General features: G+C 46.1%; 3 protein-coding genes across 5 annotated transcripts in view; 1 reads left to right on the top strand and 2 right to left on the bottom strand.

Annotated features, from left to right (window-relative positions):
- LOC310869163 (monocyte to macrophage differentiation factor 2-like) overlaps positions 1 to 5,786 on the bottom strand; it is an 18,291-nt gene extending 12,505 nt beyond the window's left edge. The window contains exon 1 of the mRNA XM_083779774.1: positions 5,675 to 5,786. Coding sequence (XP_083635900.1) covers positions 5,675 to 5,718 — 44 coding nt within the window. The 5' untranslated portion in view covers positions 5,719 to 5,786. The remainder of the gene's footprint in view (positions 1 to 5,674) is intronic.
- cdc42ep1b (CDC42 effector protein (Rho GTPase binding) 1b) overlaps positions 1 to 16,295 on the top strand; it is a 232,022-nt gene that overhangs the window by 117,661 nt on the left and 98,066 nt on the right. The gene's annotated exons all lie outside the window — the stretch shown is intronic.
- The window catches only part of ap5z1 (adaptor related protein complex 5 subunit zeta 1), a 37,226-nt gene continuing 36,072 nt past the window's right edge, over positions 15,142 to 16,295 (bottom strand). For all 3 annotated transcript variants that reach the window (XM_083779749.1, XM_083779750.1, XM_083779751.1), the window contains one exon: positions 15,142 to 15,869. In XM_083779749.1, the coding sequence (XP_083635875.1) occupies positions 15,599 to 15,869 (271 nt within the window). In that variant the 3' untranslated portion in view covers positions 15,142 to 15,598. The remainder of the gene's footprint in view (positions 15,870 to 16,295) is intronic.

The following is a 16,295-nucleotide window of genomic DNA, read 5'->3' as shown; positions in this document are numbered from 1 at the left end:
GCGGGAATCGAACCCAGGACCTTCTAGCTGTGAGGCGACAGCACTACCAACTGTGCCACCGTGCCCATTGACAGCGTTTCTGTCGATTACACGTAGCCAACAATGTTTCCAGCCCCTTTAAAGAACTCTCTATCTCTATCTCTTTCCTCTCACTGTTCTCCGCATGTCTTTCCTTTCTTCTTCTTTCATCTTTCTATCTGTTGTCTTGTCACTCTTATGTAAACCATACTGCAGTAACCCTGGGAAAATAATAATTCAAAATGTATAATGTGTTGAAAGTGATTTTTTTGCTATGTTTTTCTTTGTTTTTTATTTCTCCTATGTTTTTTTATTTTCTTATTTTATATTTTATTTTACTATGTTTTATTTTGAGTTAGTGTTTGTAAACAATTGTAAGTATTGCCTTTGTTAAATGTTAAATGTTTGTCTGTGTCGGACCCCAGGAAGACTAGCTTTTGTCAAGGCAAAAGCTAATGGGGATCCTTATAAACAATAAACAATAAACTTGACTTTCCCTGATCTATCACTGCCTGTAATGTTACCTGGAAACTAACCCGCTGGCCTAGCGGTCCAGGTTGCATCAGGCCACATATAACCCATTCTGACCTGAGATCAGATTCATACGAGGTTTCCACTGGACACACACTGGTCTGATGAACCCATTCTGACCTGAGATCAGATTCTAGAAATGTCAGTCGCTCTTCGATTTTTCAAAAATAGCAGACCTACAAGCTCGTATCGCGCCACTCGGTGGCGCGATATGAGCTTGTAGATCTGCTATTTTTCAATAGCTAAAGCATAACATGATGCTGACACCAAAATGGGTGCCCGGTCAGAATGGGATAAGGCTCTGGCCTGACAGCGTGTCACGCGTTCGAGTCCCGTTCATGACCACCTTTGCTGCTGTCTCTCCCCTTCTCTCTCTCTCTCTCTCTCTCTCCCTCTTTCCTGTCAATCTCCACTAGTTGAAACTATATCAATAAAGGCAGAAAGTAAATCTTTAAAAAGGTCCCCATGGTGATGAATGATTCATGGTAAGGAAAACATCTGTGTTAAAATTCATCCTTTCAGTGTATTGTACAAGTGTTACATTTGCAGGGTTTCTCAGCACGGTAATTATCGGCCCGATATCAGGAATTATGACAGCATAATTATCCGCCATGATAACATTATAAATAAGCTCCGATAATATATTGTATATTATTTATTTTATTATTTGTTTTATCTGCTGATTGTTTGTATACTGCTGACAAAGCACCCAGCGACATTAAGGCTTGTCCTGTGGTCCGGGACAAGTTATACATCTTTTTGAAGTGCATTCAAAATGTACTTGTCCGTTGGACAAGTGACTCTTGGTTTCACTTTTTCTGTGGCTCTCCTAGGAGCCAACGATATTGTCTGGCATTATGGTCTGGCTTTCCTAATAATAATCTTTCCCAATAATTGTTAATAGCCCTAGAATTTCTGTGATCTTACATACAGTACATTTCATGTATTAAATCCAAATACACAGGCATATGGATCGGTCCTATCAGTAACAGGATGCAGAAAAGGTCTGCATCCTGTTACTGATAGGACACTCTATAGTCTATATAGCATACATGGGCAACATGCGGCCTGGGGGCCACATGCGGCCCTCACTGTCACGTAATATGGCCCTCAGGTGAATACCAGAATACTGATATATTACATTGCTTACTTCATATGTCGCTTAATGACTAGTATTAAAATGTTATTGTCTTTCTTTGTGTCCAATTTATTTGGATTTAAATATAGTGGCCCTCTGGAGTGAGTGTGGAACTATAGTGGTCCTCTGGAGTGAGTGTGGAAATAAAGTGGTCCTCTGGAGTGAGTGTGGAACTATAGTGGCCCTCTGGAGTGAGTGTGGAACTATAGTGGTCCTCAGGAGTGAGTGTGGAAATAAAGTGGTCCTCTGGAGTGAGTGTGGAACTATAGTGGCCCTCTGGAGTGAGTGTGGAACTATAGTGGTCCTCTGGAGTGAGTGTGGAACTATAGTGGTCCTCTGGAGTGAGTGTGGAACTATAGTGGTCCTCTGGAGTGAGTGTGGAAATAAAGTGTCCCTCTCCATCGTCAAAGTTGCCCACCCCTGGTCTATAGCAATAATCTCAATATAGAGCTTTTTAACACTTATTTTAACCAAAGAAAATCAAAGAAAAGCTGGACTGAAATTATGAAAACTTAATTCCTTTGGGAACAGATGTTTCAAGCACACAGGTGTGTTATTTGTGCTTCCTAAAGGATGTTTTGATATGTTCAGTCCTGCACTCATTCCGGGCCCCTTCTGCCGGAGAGAATGTTGTCTGTGTGCAGCTCATGGAAAAGCTACAACCGGTAAATACACGTTTTCTGCCAGAACTTTCAAATTAAATGTGAAACTAGTCCCCAAAACGACTTCAGGTCTTAGGAAACCAACCAAACTCCGTACGTGGGGTGACAGAGCTTTGGCCTTTGCTGCGCCAACCCTGTGGAATGCCCTCCCTAAGCCACTCAGAGATGCCCCCAGCCTACAAACCGTCAAAACCATCCTCAAGACCCACCTCTTCAATATTGCCTTCCCTAGATAACCCTTTTCTTTTTGTTGTTACCTCTGTAAAGCCCCCCACATGTAAAGCGTCTTTGGGTACTCAGAAAAGCGCTATATAAGTTTGAGATATTATTAATTAATTAGTGAACTTGAGAAAGCCCGAAACGTTGTATTTAGGTTGAAATGAAAAGGACAGGGAGCAGAACTATATCGTGTTTGACGGACATTCCACTTTTTTCTTCGACAAATAGAGCATCCCATTCGTACAGAACACTGAGGATGTGACCGTGTTGTATACGCTCTGATAATGAACACTGAGGATGTGACCGTGTTGTATACGCTCTGATAATGAACACGGAGGATGTGACCGTGTTGTATACGCTCTGATAATGAACACTGAGGATGTGACCGTGTTGTATACGCTCTGATAATGAACACGGAGGATGTGACCATGTTGTATACGCTCTGATAATGAACACGGAGGATGTGACCGTGTTGTATACGCTCTGATAATGAACACGGAGGATGTGACCATGTTGTATACGCTCTGATAATGAACACGGAGGATGTGACCGTGTTTTACACTCTGATAATGAACACGGAGGATGTGACCGTGTTTTACGCTCTGATAATGAACACTGAGGATGTGACCGTGTTGTATACGCTCTGATAATGAACACGGAGGATGTGACCGTGTTGAATACGCTCTGATAATGAACACTGAGGATGTGACCGTGTTGTATACGCTCTGATAATGAACACTGAGGATGTGACCGTGTTGTATACGCTCTGATAATGAACACTGAGGATGTGACCGTGTTGTATACGCTCTGATAATGAACACTGAGGATGTGACCATGTTGTATACGGTCTGATAATGAACACTGAGGATGTGACCGTGTTATACGGTCTGATAATGAACACGGAGGATGTGACCGTGTTGTATACGCTCTGATAATGAACGGTGAGGATGTGACCGTATTGTATACGCTCTGATAATGAACACGGAGGATGTGACCGTGTTGAATACGCTCTGATAATGAACACTGAGGATGTGACCGTGTTTTACGCTCTGATAATGAACACTGAGGATGTGACCGTGTTGTATACGCTCTGATAATGAACACTGAGGATGTGACCGTGTTGTATACGCTCTGATAATGAACACTGAGGATGTGACCGTGTTGTATACGCTCTGATAATGAACACTGAGGATGTGACCGTGTTGTATACGCTCTGATAATGAACACTGAGGATGTGACCGTGTTGTATATGCTCTGATAATGAACACTGAGGATGTGACCGTGTTTTACGCTCTGATAATGAACACTGAGGATGTGACCGTGTTGTATACTCTCTGATAATGAACACTGAGGATGTGACCGTGTTGTATACTCTCTGATAATGAACACTGAGGATGTGACCGTGTTTTACGCTCTGATAATGAACACTGAGGATGTGACCGTGTTGTATACGGTCTGATAATGAATGGTGTCATTGTGGACACTGTACAGTACTGTGCGGCCCGTCAATGGATCTAAATGAAGCCGCCTGATGTAGCCTAATCGTTTATGACAGGACTGTGCATGTGTGTGTGTGTGTGTGTGTGACAGAGAGATGTGTTAGAGAGACGCACCGAAGCAGAGGGAAAAGGGATACAGAGCCATTGTTATAATAATCAGAACACCGATCACCTCTCTTTCTTTCGCACACTTTTCTCTATACGTATTTTTCTCCCTTATTGTTTTTCAACTATTTGTGCTATAGTAGGTATAGTATAGCTAGTGTGTGTGTGTGTGTGTGTGTGTGTGCGTGCACAGTCTCTATTATGACTCCAGGGCTGTTCCTTGAACAGTAAAGAAGATCAAGTTCACCTCCTCTGGGGGGGGGGGGGGGGGGGGGATTCACACAATCTGGTTCTCACGATCATCACCAACTCTCCATTACATACTACTGATACTAGCAGTCACATCTTAACATCTTCCACCAGGGGGGGAGGGGGGGGGGGGGCTGCGGTCAGTAGAGAGACAAAGAAAGAGAAAGGGATAATGGATCCAAAGATGGAGCATGATGTAGATCAGTGGTTCCCAAAGTGTGGTCCGTGGACCCCCAGGGGTCATTGAGACCCAGCCCAGCTATAGTTTGTTGAGTGTACAAATGGACCCTTAAATGGACGCTCTCTCAGAGTGACATTAACGTTGATCTTACTATATAAATTGGGGGTCCCAGAGATAGAAATGCCATTAAATGGGGTCGGTCCGTATAAGACTTAATGCATGTCAAAGTGCAGGGTGGTCCTTGAAACTAAACGGATTGAGAGTCACTGCTAAAAAACAATCTTCTCTTATTTATGGGGGTCCTGGGCATATCTGTTCAAATGGGGGTCCGCGGGCTAATTATAGTGTCAATTTGGGGGTCCTTGACATGAACCACTGACGTGGATACTGGATAAAATTATCTGTCTTTGTAGATCGGCTATTTTCGTCGCATATGACACTGACGCGCGCAATGAATGGACTATATATGGCCTATAGGCTTAAACTGTAACTGACAGGTATAAATAATAATAATAATAATAATAATAATAATAATAACTGTAACTGACAGGTATAGGCTGGAGAGACTAAAAACAGTCACACGGGGAAAAAAGTGAAAAGGGACGCAGATGTTCATCATGACAATAAGTTATACCAATGTTAGTTAAATGAGGTAGTTGTTTTATCACTTTAATCTCTGTTCAATTGTTACCCTCCATCCATGAGTCATACTCATATCCATCCTATGCTGATCCATCCTATGCGTGCACGCATGCACGCACTCACTCACTCACTCACGCACGCACGCACACACTCACACACTCACTCACTCATGCACTCACACACAACTAATCTATAACATCCGTTTGATTGCCCCGCAGCGCATCAGTCAGTGTGCATGGCTTCACATCGGAGCTGTCACACACACACACACACACACACACACACACACACACACACACACACACACACACACACACACACCAACGGAACAAACAGACCCCGAGTGCCAGCTATAGCGAGGCATCATCAGTACGGCGGTTATAGGTTAAAACATGAGTTCAAATTCCCAGCAAAGTTCACTTCACTCTACCTTCCAAATGTTGTCTTCCTAAAGTCCATGTCGGTGCGCTGCATGGTGCCGTCCTATCGCCTCCTCCTACGGATCCCCCATTCCGGATGTCCCAGTCCCAGCCCCGTGCGTCCGAACATAAACACGAGTCTAGCAAAGGCATCGAACGCACAGACTGTACACTAATAAACCAGAGCAGCAACAACACTTCATTTAACTCCTCAGTTGGCAGCATGGAACAAAGTAGGACTGGCCTCTATCCCGACGCGTAAACAAGAGCTGAGCTGTGTGTGTGTGTGTGTGTGTGTGTGTGTGTGTGTGTGTGTGTGTGTGTGTGTGTGTGTGTGTGTGTGTGTGTGTGTGTCAGTGGCACTAGTATCCTATCCTATCCAGGCAGCTCGAAAAAGTGGGGTTTGTTCCTCCGACTAAGTCAGATGTTTGCAGGATGTTCCGTAAACCAACCCTCCCTCCCCTCTCTCTCTCCCTCCCTCCCTCATGGCTGATAACGCACCAACACAACCCCTCCCCGCGAGCCCACAACAACTCTCTCTCTCTCTCTCTCTCACACACACACACACACACACACACACACACACACACACACACACACACACACACACACACACACACACACACACACACACACACACACACACACACACACACACACACACACACACACACACACACACACACACACACACACACACACACACACACACACACACACACACACACACACACACACACACACACACACACACACACACACACACACACACACACACACACGCACACACACAGTCACACACACGCACACACACGCTTGCAGTGTCTGTCTGTCTCTCTCTCTCAAGAGTCTCAACTTTCAATTATTCATGTCAAAGGGGCTTCATTGGTATGAAAAACATTATGTTTCCATTGCCAAAGGCTAAAGCAAGTAAAGTAAGCAAAAGTAGCCTACGGTATGTAATAATTAAACGTGTAGGGTAGCCTAAAAAGGGCGCATTAAAGGACCACTTCACCACTTTTCAACCTATATGGAGTTACATTTGTGTCTTTATTAACCAAACAAAAGAAAAACATTTGAGAGAGAAAAAATCTAAACAGAGCAAAGAATAGTTTTGAATGAAAACAAATTAAAAACGCAATCAAAAAATATATTTGCAAGCAAAAAAAAAAAAGATTTGAAAGAAAAGAAAAAATAATTGAGAACAAAACTTAAAAAAAATAAGGAAAAACTGTTTAAACTACATAAAACAAAATACTTGGTAAAATGTTTGGGTAATAATAATATGTGTTGTGCTAAATAAAATGTTTTTAATGTTTTTTTTTCCTCGTTTGCGAATGAAAGTTTTTGTTTTCTGATTGCAAAACGCCTTCTCTCTCAAAACCTATGTCTTTGGTCTCGATTTTTTTCCTCTCTCTCTCTTTATTATTTGTGTGAGGGGTGAAAGTTCAGAAGGCGGGGCCTACGCTGAAAAGATGTAAGACACCTCTCCATTGGCCACTGTCTTAAACCCTTGCTTAGGGTGCAAATCTCAACTGTTTTGGACGGGGGTGGGCTCGTTGGAATTGTGTCGCCCCCTGGGGGCGTCTTTGGGGGGCTCAAGGTTCAGGGACCCCCAAATGGTAACTCTTGTCATTTCTCAACCGTTTTTGACGGGGGTGGGCTCGTTGTGATTGTGTCGCCCCCCTGGGGGCTTCTTTGTGGGTCTCAAGGTTCAGGGACCCCCAGGGACCCCCCGGGACCACCCAGGGACCCCCAAATGGTAACTCTGTCATTTCTCAACTGTTTTGGACGGGGGTGGGCTCGTTGGAATCGAGTCGCCCCCCTGGGGGGCGTCTTTAGGGGGCTCAAGGTTCAGGGATCCCGAGGGACCCCCCGGGACCCCCCAGGGACCCCCAAATGGTAACTCTGTCATTTCTCAACCGTTTTTTGACGGGGTGGGCTCGTTGTGATTGTGTCACCCCCCTGGGGGCGTCTTTGGGGGTCTCAAGGTTCAGGGACCCCCAGGGACCCCCCGGGACCACCCAGGGACCCCCAAATGGTAACTCTGTCATTTCTCAACCGTTTTTGACAGGGGTGGGCTCGTTGTGATTGTGTCGCCCCCCTGGGGGCGTCTTTGGGGGTCTCAAGGTTTAGGGACCCCTGGGGACCCCCCACTCCCCCAGGGACCCCCAAATGGTAACTCTGTCATTTCTCAACTGTTTTGGATGGCGGTGTGCTCGTTGGAATTGTGTCGCCCCCCCAGGGGGCGTTCTCAAGGTTTTGGAGGTTCTGGGACCCCCCGGGACCCCCCAGGGACCCCCAAATGGTAACTCTGTCATTTCTCAACCGTTTTGGACGAGGGTGGGCTCGTTGTGATTGTGTCGCCCCCCTGGGGGCGTCTTTGGGGGTCTCAAGGTTCAGGGACCCCCAGGGGCCCCCGGGACCACCCAGGGACCCCCAAATGGTAACTCTGTCATTTCTCAACCGTTTTTGACAGGGGTGGGCTCGTTGTGATTGTGTCGCCCCCCTGGGGGAGTCTTTGGGGGTCTCAAGGTTCGGGGACCACTGGGGACCCCCCACTCCCCCAGGGACCCCCAAATGGTAACTCTGTCATTTCTCAACTGTTTTGGACGGCGGTGGGCTCGTTGGAATCGTGTCGCCCCCCCTGGGGGCGTTATCAAGGTTTTGGAGGTTCGGGGACCCCCCGGGACCCCCCAGGGACCCCCAAATGGTAACTCTGTCATTTCTCAACCGTTTTGGACGGGGGTGGGCTCGTTGGAATCGTGTTGCCTCTCTGGGCACATCTACAGTACCCTGTTGAATGCATATTCCTCCTTCATCATACACTTAAATATAAATCCCAACAGCTATAGCCTATTTACACCCACGCTAATAAATCACACCTGCATATACAAATTACCCATCATGTTACAGAGCTCTAACTCTGTGTCGGTCAGTGCAGTATTTTTCTGTTATTTATTTAGGTAGGAACCAAAGTTCTCTAGGGCGGAACCTTTGTGTTTTATCGCTCTTTTCCGCCTGACATTTATTAGCGTTACACCTACCCGAGGAAGTCTTCTGTTTTCGCTGTGTTTCAGTGTTGACAGTTTGTGTATCTGCAAGGTGGCTCATAGCGTCATACCAAGAAATACCAAGCAAACAAACAATTTCCTCTTACAAGTACTGTGCAGCTACTATAATGTACAGTTTTGTGTTGTTTTTGTCCATTGATTTGTGTGTGAGTTTCACTTGCATGTTAAACATGCCATGACAGGACTACAAATGTTTGGCTGCAGTCAATTATGAGTCTTATTGTGGGGTTGTATGTTAGATGTATTGGAGTTGATGTCATATTACTTTCATTACTTACAAATAAACTTTGGTACATAATTCACATTAAACATCAGATCAGAAGCAAGAGGCTGGTAGCCTCTTTGCTTCCGTTTCGTCCATTGCCGAGAAGTGACAGGTCGGCGATGACAACGAGGAAGGAAGTCAACGCTAACACCACAGCCTCGATTGAAGGACCTCGTGACACAGTGGAGCGTCGCGTGCAACCGCACCACACATTATTGTTTGAGAGGGTCGGACGTTCTCATGGGCCGAGCCCTGTAGTAACTGTGTGTTGTGTTCATTGACTGTGCTTTGCATTGTTGAGATAACATTGTTCATTTCTGGCTAACATCAAGGGGATCTATAATTGCTAAATGCTAACATTTCTACCAGCGAAAGTGCATTCATTTGCCGTTGCAAAGTGTCGTTTCTAACGTTAACGTAAACAAGAAGACCTGACGTAATGCCTTATGGTGCCGTCCACTCACAGTTAACAGTTGTATTGAGTTGTACTTGAAATGTACTGTAATTCTGCAAACTTAATAAACCAATCAATCCAGAGCCGAAGAGTTTGATCAATCCTCAAGGCCGCCGCAGCGCGGAAAAAAATAAGTTGTCGCGGCCGAGCGAAGCGAGGCCGCCGCCGCGGATTTATTTATTTATTTATTTCCCAAATGGTCTAAAAATTTGTTATTTAGCATACTTTTACCAATGAATTAGCCTATACACAGACAGCGACTGATCAGCCTATTTTGGACGATATGGGTCTTTTCTCGAGTCAGTGTGTAGTCTCACTAGTCTGTGGTTAGGTCTCTTTGGTGAATTCTCGATCAGTGTTATGTCACGCCTCAAGAAACAACTACAAAAGAAACCCGATTAGCACTTTTTAACACCTCTTGGACGGCCGGTGTCTCTCAAGACAGACTGTTGCCTGAGGAACAACAGGGGAGGCGCTGTTTTCCCGAATATTTGACGATGGGATTCTCAGATTGCCGGCGGAGAGGTCCAAAATGTTCGGAATTCCCAGAAAATATGTAATGTAAATGTAAAATGTCCATGAAAATCTTCATGGGGGCCGAAAGGGGCCCTAGGATTCTTCATGGGGGCCATGGCCCCGTGGCCCCCACAGACTCTACGTCGCTGAATCAATCAATCATGACATGAAAAGAAGCGTGCAAATGCACAGAGGCTTTAGTCGCTTGTATATCTGCTGTTAAAGGTGTGTTTCGTCTATTTTTGTGTTTACAGTCAAATGTACCTGCTTTGCACTAATGCATGCTTCAACGAGGAATGCTAACAATCAAACCATGCTAGTTAGCTCACGCATCGTACGGACTGGTCTAGTTTATTGTAACCACAGTTTACATTAGTGCATGTGTTTATTTCTATTTTTATATAAAAGCAACAACATACATTTACATTTATACTGTGACATCTGGCACTGTAAGGTGTTTGCTGTGTCGTATACATTCTATTGTTATGATCTAAGGCTCTTTAACTGTGTTACGCCCATGCTACTGCTAGTGTCAAGAGATCTTGTTTAGTAAACAACTTGTCACACAGGACACCATAGCCAGGCTAAAACACTGACCTTTCAATCAGCCAGGCTAAAACACTGACCTTTCAATCAGCCAGGCTAAAACACTGACCTTTCAATCAGCCAGGCTAAAACACTGACCTTTCAATCAGCCAGGCTAAAACACTGACCTTTCAATCAGCCAGGCTAAAACACTGACCTTTCAATCAGGGACGTGCACACATAGACATCAAAGGGGGGCTTCAGCCCCTGCCCATTTACCCCGTCTGTAAAACAACTGCCCTTTCCAGACCACGAATGCGGCGTTTACTACATGGTGGAAGAAATGCAAACGCAACTCCTTTCCATGCAGTCATGGAAAGTATTACTCACCGGGGTCTTTTTTATCCAGCCTCATTTTGTATACCAAATTAATTGGTTCAGATCCCTAAAAGTTGGATCTAACCAAACTAACCAAAAACCAAAAAACAGAACCAGTTCCAGAACCAAAGTTCTTTAGGTGGGGAAAAGGGTCCAAACTGTTAAATGTAGTTTTCAGGAACTTGTACTTTGCTTGAGTATTTACATTGTTGGATACTTTATATTGCTACTACTACATTATTGCATACATCCTAACATAAACATGATAAACATTATATAAAGTAGGCCTAATTAAAACCATAGTAAGACGCCCCGAGGGCGATGCACGCACGTATCCGCCTGGGTGACGGCAGACTGCTGGGAGAGCGCCGCCGCTTTATGGGGGCGTCGGAATGAACATATGGAATTAATTCTGTACTGGCCGTGTGTCTTGAGTGTACAGGGTTTGATGAGGTCAGATCAACAAGAGTTGCTGGCCGCTCCATATATGCGGATCTATGGTTAGATGGTCAGCGTCGTGATCTTCATGTATGGAGAGATGGCCATATATGGTGGCGTGACGTGTCACAGGGCGTGATGTCATGAGGCATGACCATATATGGAGGCGTTAAGGGTCTCCATGATGTCGCGTGATGTGACAAGGCATGATGGATTGGCAACCATATATATGGTGGTGTGACGTGACAGACGATATGATGGTGGGGCGGATTTTTCATAGTAAATACGACCTTCAGTCACAGAAATCAGTACTTTTCCGAGTAGATTGTACTAATCTGAGTAGGGCCAATACTTCTTCCATCACTGACAGTGTCCAGACGGTGACCTTAAGTTGTGGTTAGACTGTCCGCCCGGGGGTTCGATCCCCGGCCGGGTCATAACTAGAGTTCTCATCGGGCCCGAAAATTAAGGCCCGGCCCTAACTGGACCCTAACTGATCAGGCCCTAGGCCCGGCCCGACTAATTATAGCATACATTTTAGGCCCGGCCCGGCCCTAAAATGTCGGGTCGGGCCTGGTCGTGTTCGGGCAGAGTTTGAGAACTCTAGTCTATAACTAAAGACTGCTTGGTACTCAGCATCATCAACGGGTGGGATTGGGGGTCAAATCAACTAAATGATTCCCGAGCGCGGCGCACGCTGCGGCTCACCGCTCCGAGAGAGACGGGTCAAATGTGGAGAACACATTTCACTGTGGTAACGTGTGTGACAAATCGTTACGACTTTGACTTTGACAGACAGGACCTGGCAGCATGGCGTCGGCATGGTGGCATGAGTCCTTAACCCATTCTGACCTGAGATCAGATTCATACGAGGTTTCCGCCGGACACACACTGGTCTGATGAACCCATTCTGACCTGAGATCAGATTCTAAAAATGTCAGTCGCTCTTCGATTTTTCAAAAATAGCAGACCTACAAGCTCGTATCGCGCCACTCGCCACTTTAGCTATTTTTAAATAGCTAAAGCATAACATGATGCTGACACCAAAATGGGTGCCCGGTCAGAATGGGTAGTATTTTAGTTCTCTTTTAACTACAGTATAGCACACTAAAAGCCAGTGAAACGACATTTCGTTCTCTTATGCATTTTATGTATCTGCTGACCGAAAGAATAACGTCACGAATACAAGCGGCCGAAATGAGTTTTCTTCGACGGGTGGCTGGCGTCTCCCTTAGAGATAGGGTGAGAAGTTCAGTCACACGAGAGAGACTCAGAGTAGAACCGCTGCTCCTTCGCCTGGAAAGGAGTCAGCTGAGGTGGTTCGGGGCATCTGGTTAGGATGCCTCTCGGGCGCCTCCCTAGGGAGGTCCTCGACGCATGTCCCACTGGGAGGAGACCCCGGGGCAGACCAAGGACCACGTCCCACTGGGAGGAGACCCCGGGGCAGACCAAGGACCACGTCCCACTGGGAGGAGACCCCGGGGCAGACCAAGGACCATGTCCCACTGGGAGGAGACCCCGGGGCAGACCAAGGACCACGTCCCACTGGGAGGAGACCCCGGGGCAGACCAAGGGTCACGTCCCACTGGGAGGAGACCCCGGGGCAGACCAAGGCGCAGTTGGAGGAAATACATCGACTCACTGGCCTTGGAACGTCTCGGAATCCCCCAGTAGCTAGGCGGGAAATAGCGGTTTTCAATGCATGATAGTTCAGTTGGTGATACAAGCATGACATTTGGCACAGATGTCCTTCATATGACCCTAATCGATAATCAACCTCGGGCCACGCAGAATTTCAATTTTTTTCAAGGTGGCCCGTGAGTTTCAAAAATGGCTGCAACTGGACATACGTTTTGGACTATATCACTTTGCTGGGGCTGTAAATATTTTTATTTCCACTCATTTTGATGTAAGAGAATATGTTCTGGAGGTATTTCTACCAAGTATGATATAAAAAGTAACATTAGGTTCCAATATGGCGGCATGTTTTCCAATATGGCTGCCAATAAACTGTATAAATGTACATCTGTTCATGGTTAATGCACAGTTGGTGATGCAAACATGACATTTGGCACAGATCACCTTTATGACACCCTAATTCATTATCAACCTCGAGCCATGCAGAATCCCTCAATTTGTGAAGATGGCTGACAGGTTTACAAAATCCCAAAAGCCCAATTGACATGTTGTTATTGTGTTATTGCAGTACCAGGGCACACTGGTTGACACTATAGCTGTGATACTCAGCATGGGGTTCAATGCTAATACAATTTCTATAAAGGTTTCCTAAATGCTGTATAGCTTGCCCCAAATTAAAGTTAAACTGCTGCACCTGAATTGACAGGATGTGCCAGCGCGGGAGAGCCGAGCCAAGGAAGACAGGGCTTTTGTCTTTTGGAAGGTGTACAGGTGATCTTACTTGTTACTTGTGCAAGAAGAGCGTGCAAGTAATGTTATCAGTCAGGTGCTACGATGCGTATGTCCCTTAGCAGCATATGATATGACGGCATATGTTGGCACAAAGCAGACCGTGCAGTTATGTTTTCCGTCATGCTACGAAGCATATGTCCCATGACGTGATGAAGATATGTACCAATGTCCCTTAGCAGACATATGCTGGCACGGGACATACGAAAGCAGACCGTGCAGGTATGTTTTCCGTCATGCTACGAAGCCTATGTCCCAGATATGTACCAATGCCAGGGTATAATTGGTTTACGATGGTGACGTAATGATGGTATGTTTCAGTGTCGGGTGGATTCAAGGGACATACGCATCAAACCACCCGAGTAACCACATTATACCACTAACCAACTCACAAATTACATACATATAGACATATACATATACAGACATACAGTATGAGCATATGACGTGGTGAATATATGTACCAATGCCAGGGTATAATTGGTTATCGATGGTGACGTAATGATGACATGTTTCAGTGTCGGGTGGACTAAAGGTAATGCCCCTATGTATACATGTATGTAATCTGACACCACTGCCATAACAGGCATAAGTAATCATTACCATACTTCAAAATACTACTACGGATCAGCTGGAACTCCCACATGACATCAGGTGGGAACTGGCAGCCATGACCGCTACCGACAGGCCTACCTCTTTCTGCTGAGCCTGGGAGTCCATGGTTTCTGAAGGGGGGGGCAAAGGAAAGGAAAGGTACCATGTTTACCCAGGGTAACTGGACTAAGGAAAGTAAAGGTACTATGTTTACCCAGGGTAACTGGACTAAGGAAAGGAAAGGTACTATGTTTACCCAGGGTAACTGGACTAAGGAAAGGAAAGGTACTATGTTTACCCAGGGTAACTGGACTAAGGAAAGGAAAGGTACTATGTTTACCCAGGGTAACTGGACTAAGGAAAGGAAAGGTACTATGTTTACCCAGGGTAACTGGACTAAGGAAAGGTACCATGTTTACCCAGGGTAACTGGACTAAGCTCAAGAACTTGTTTACAGCCAGGCCCTGCTCATAGAACATTTCATGGTAGGGGTTCAATGCCTTGTCCAATGGCACTTCAGCGGTGGTCATTTTAACGTGCCGGTCCGGGGATACGAACTAGCGACCTTCCGATATCAAGACCGCTCCGCAAACCGTTCGGCCACCGCTGCCCCCAGTGGGCCAGGAGGTAGAGCAGGTCGTCCAATGATCCATGGGTCGGTGGAGATTTCATCTCACGTTTCTAGTTGTTTCAGTCGACATCACAAGATTTAATGCTTTTATAGAGTTCAACTCAACTTTATTGGCAAAAAACGTGAAACAGGTCACATAAGGTGTGTGATTGAAAAGGTAGTCGATAACAAAATGTAGTTCAGTATCCAGTCATAGTCCTGTGTGGTAAATGTAGTTCAGCATCATATATATATATATAAATCATAGTATCGAATAGAATCATATTACCTGACGCTCATGTTTTAGGGGTGAAAAAAAAACCCCACAGCACTCCTCCATCTTTTAAGATTCTAAATGTGGAGAATGAGAATAATTTTTCATGTGGATAGATAAGTGGATAGACATGGCTAAGGGGGGGGTGTGTGTGTGTGTGTCTCTCAGTGCGGGTGCGCCAGGCTGGTGAGTGCCCTCAGTCTAAGGGTCTCAGTGGGGGTGTGCCAGGCTGGTGAGTGCCCTCAGTCTAAGGGTCTCAGTGGGGGTGCGCCAGGCTGGTGAGTGCCCTCAGTCTAAGGGTCTCAGTGGGGGTGCGCCAGGCTGGTGAGTGCCCTCAGTCTAAGGGTCTCAGTGGGGGTGCGCCAGGCTGGTGAGTGCCCTCAGTCTAAGGGTCTCAGTGGGGGGTGCACCAGGCTGGTGAGTGCCCTCAGTCTAAGGGGCATGGCCACGTTAGAGTCTCTGTGCCACTGAGGGGCGGTGACGCACGGGGGCGGAGTCAGGACACTCTGAGCCACACTGGGGACCTTCAGCAGAGACCAGAGCTCCTCCCCCCGGGTCACTATGGCGGCGAGGTCCTCCTCATTGGAGCACCAGGCCACGGAAGACCCGCCTCTGGTCAGCGTCCGGAGCTTGGACAGGAACAGAGACACCCTGGAAAACACACGCACAGGAAAAACATAAAACCCTTGAAGTATAATCACTGGTGATGCACGATTAACAGTTTGACTGCGGAAAACGATTTATCAGACTTTTAATCAACCCCCCTTCACTGCCGAGATTGTTGTATTACCTTTAGAGCATACGCTGAATTATTTGGGCTTTTAATCCGCGAAAATCGAGCGAAAAAAGCTTCCCCCGTTTGTTATGAACGGCTGGACCACCCGCCATCTTGGTACACCCGGAAGACGCAGCACAGGACCCTCCTCCATGAGGCGTTGAACCCCATTCGTTTACATTGGCCTCAATTTCCCAGAAGCCCTAGCAGCCCACAGCATGTGACGATTTCCGTTTCCTCATCAAAACAGATGCATCTACACTCTTTCTCTGCGGCGAAGACGGATTTTCTTTTTAATTATT

Source organism: Protomyctophum parallelum, assembly GCF_964188405.1.
Source record: "Protomyctophum parallelum genome assembly, chromosome: 13".
Lineage (NCBI taxonomy): Eukaryota > Metazoa > Chordata > Actinopteri > Myctophiformes > Myctophidae > Protomyctophum > Protomyctophum parallelum.
Note: the sequence above shows the minus strand (reverse complement) of the source record. Positions and strands in the feature narration are given on the sequence as shown.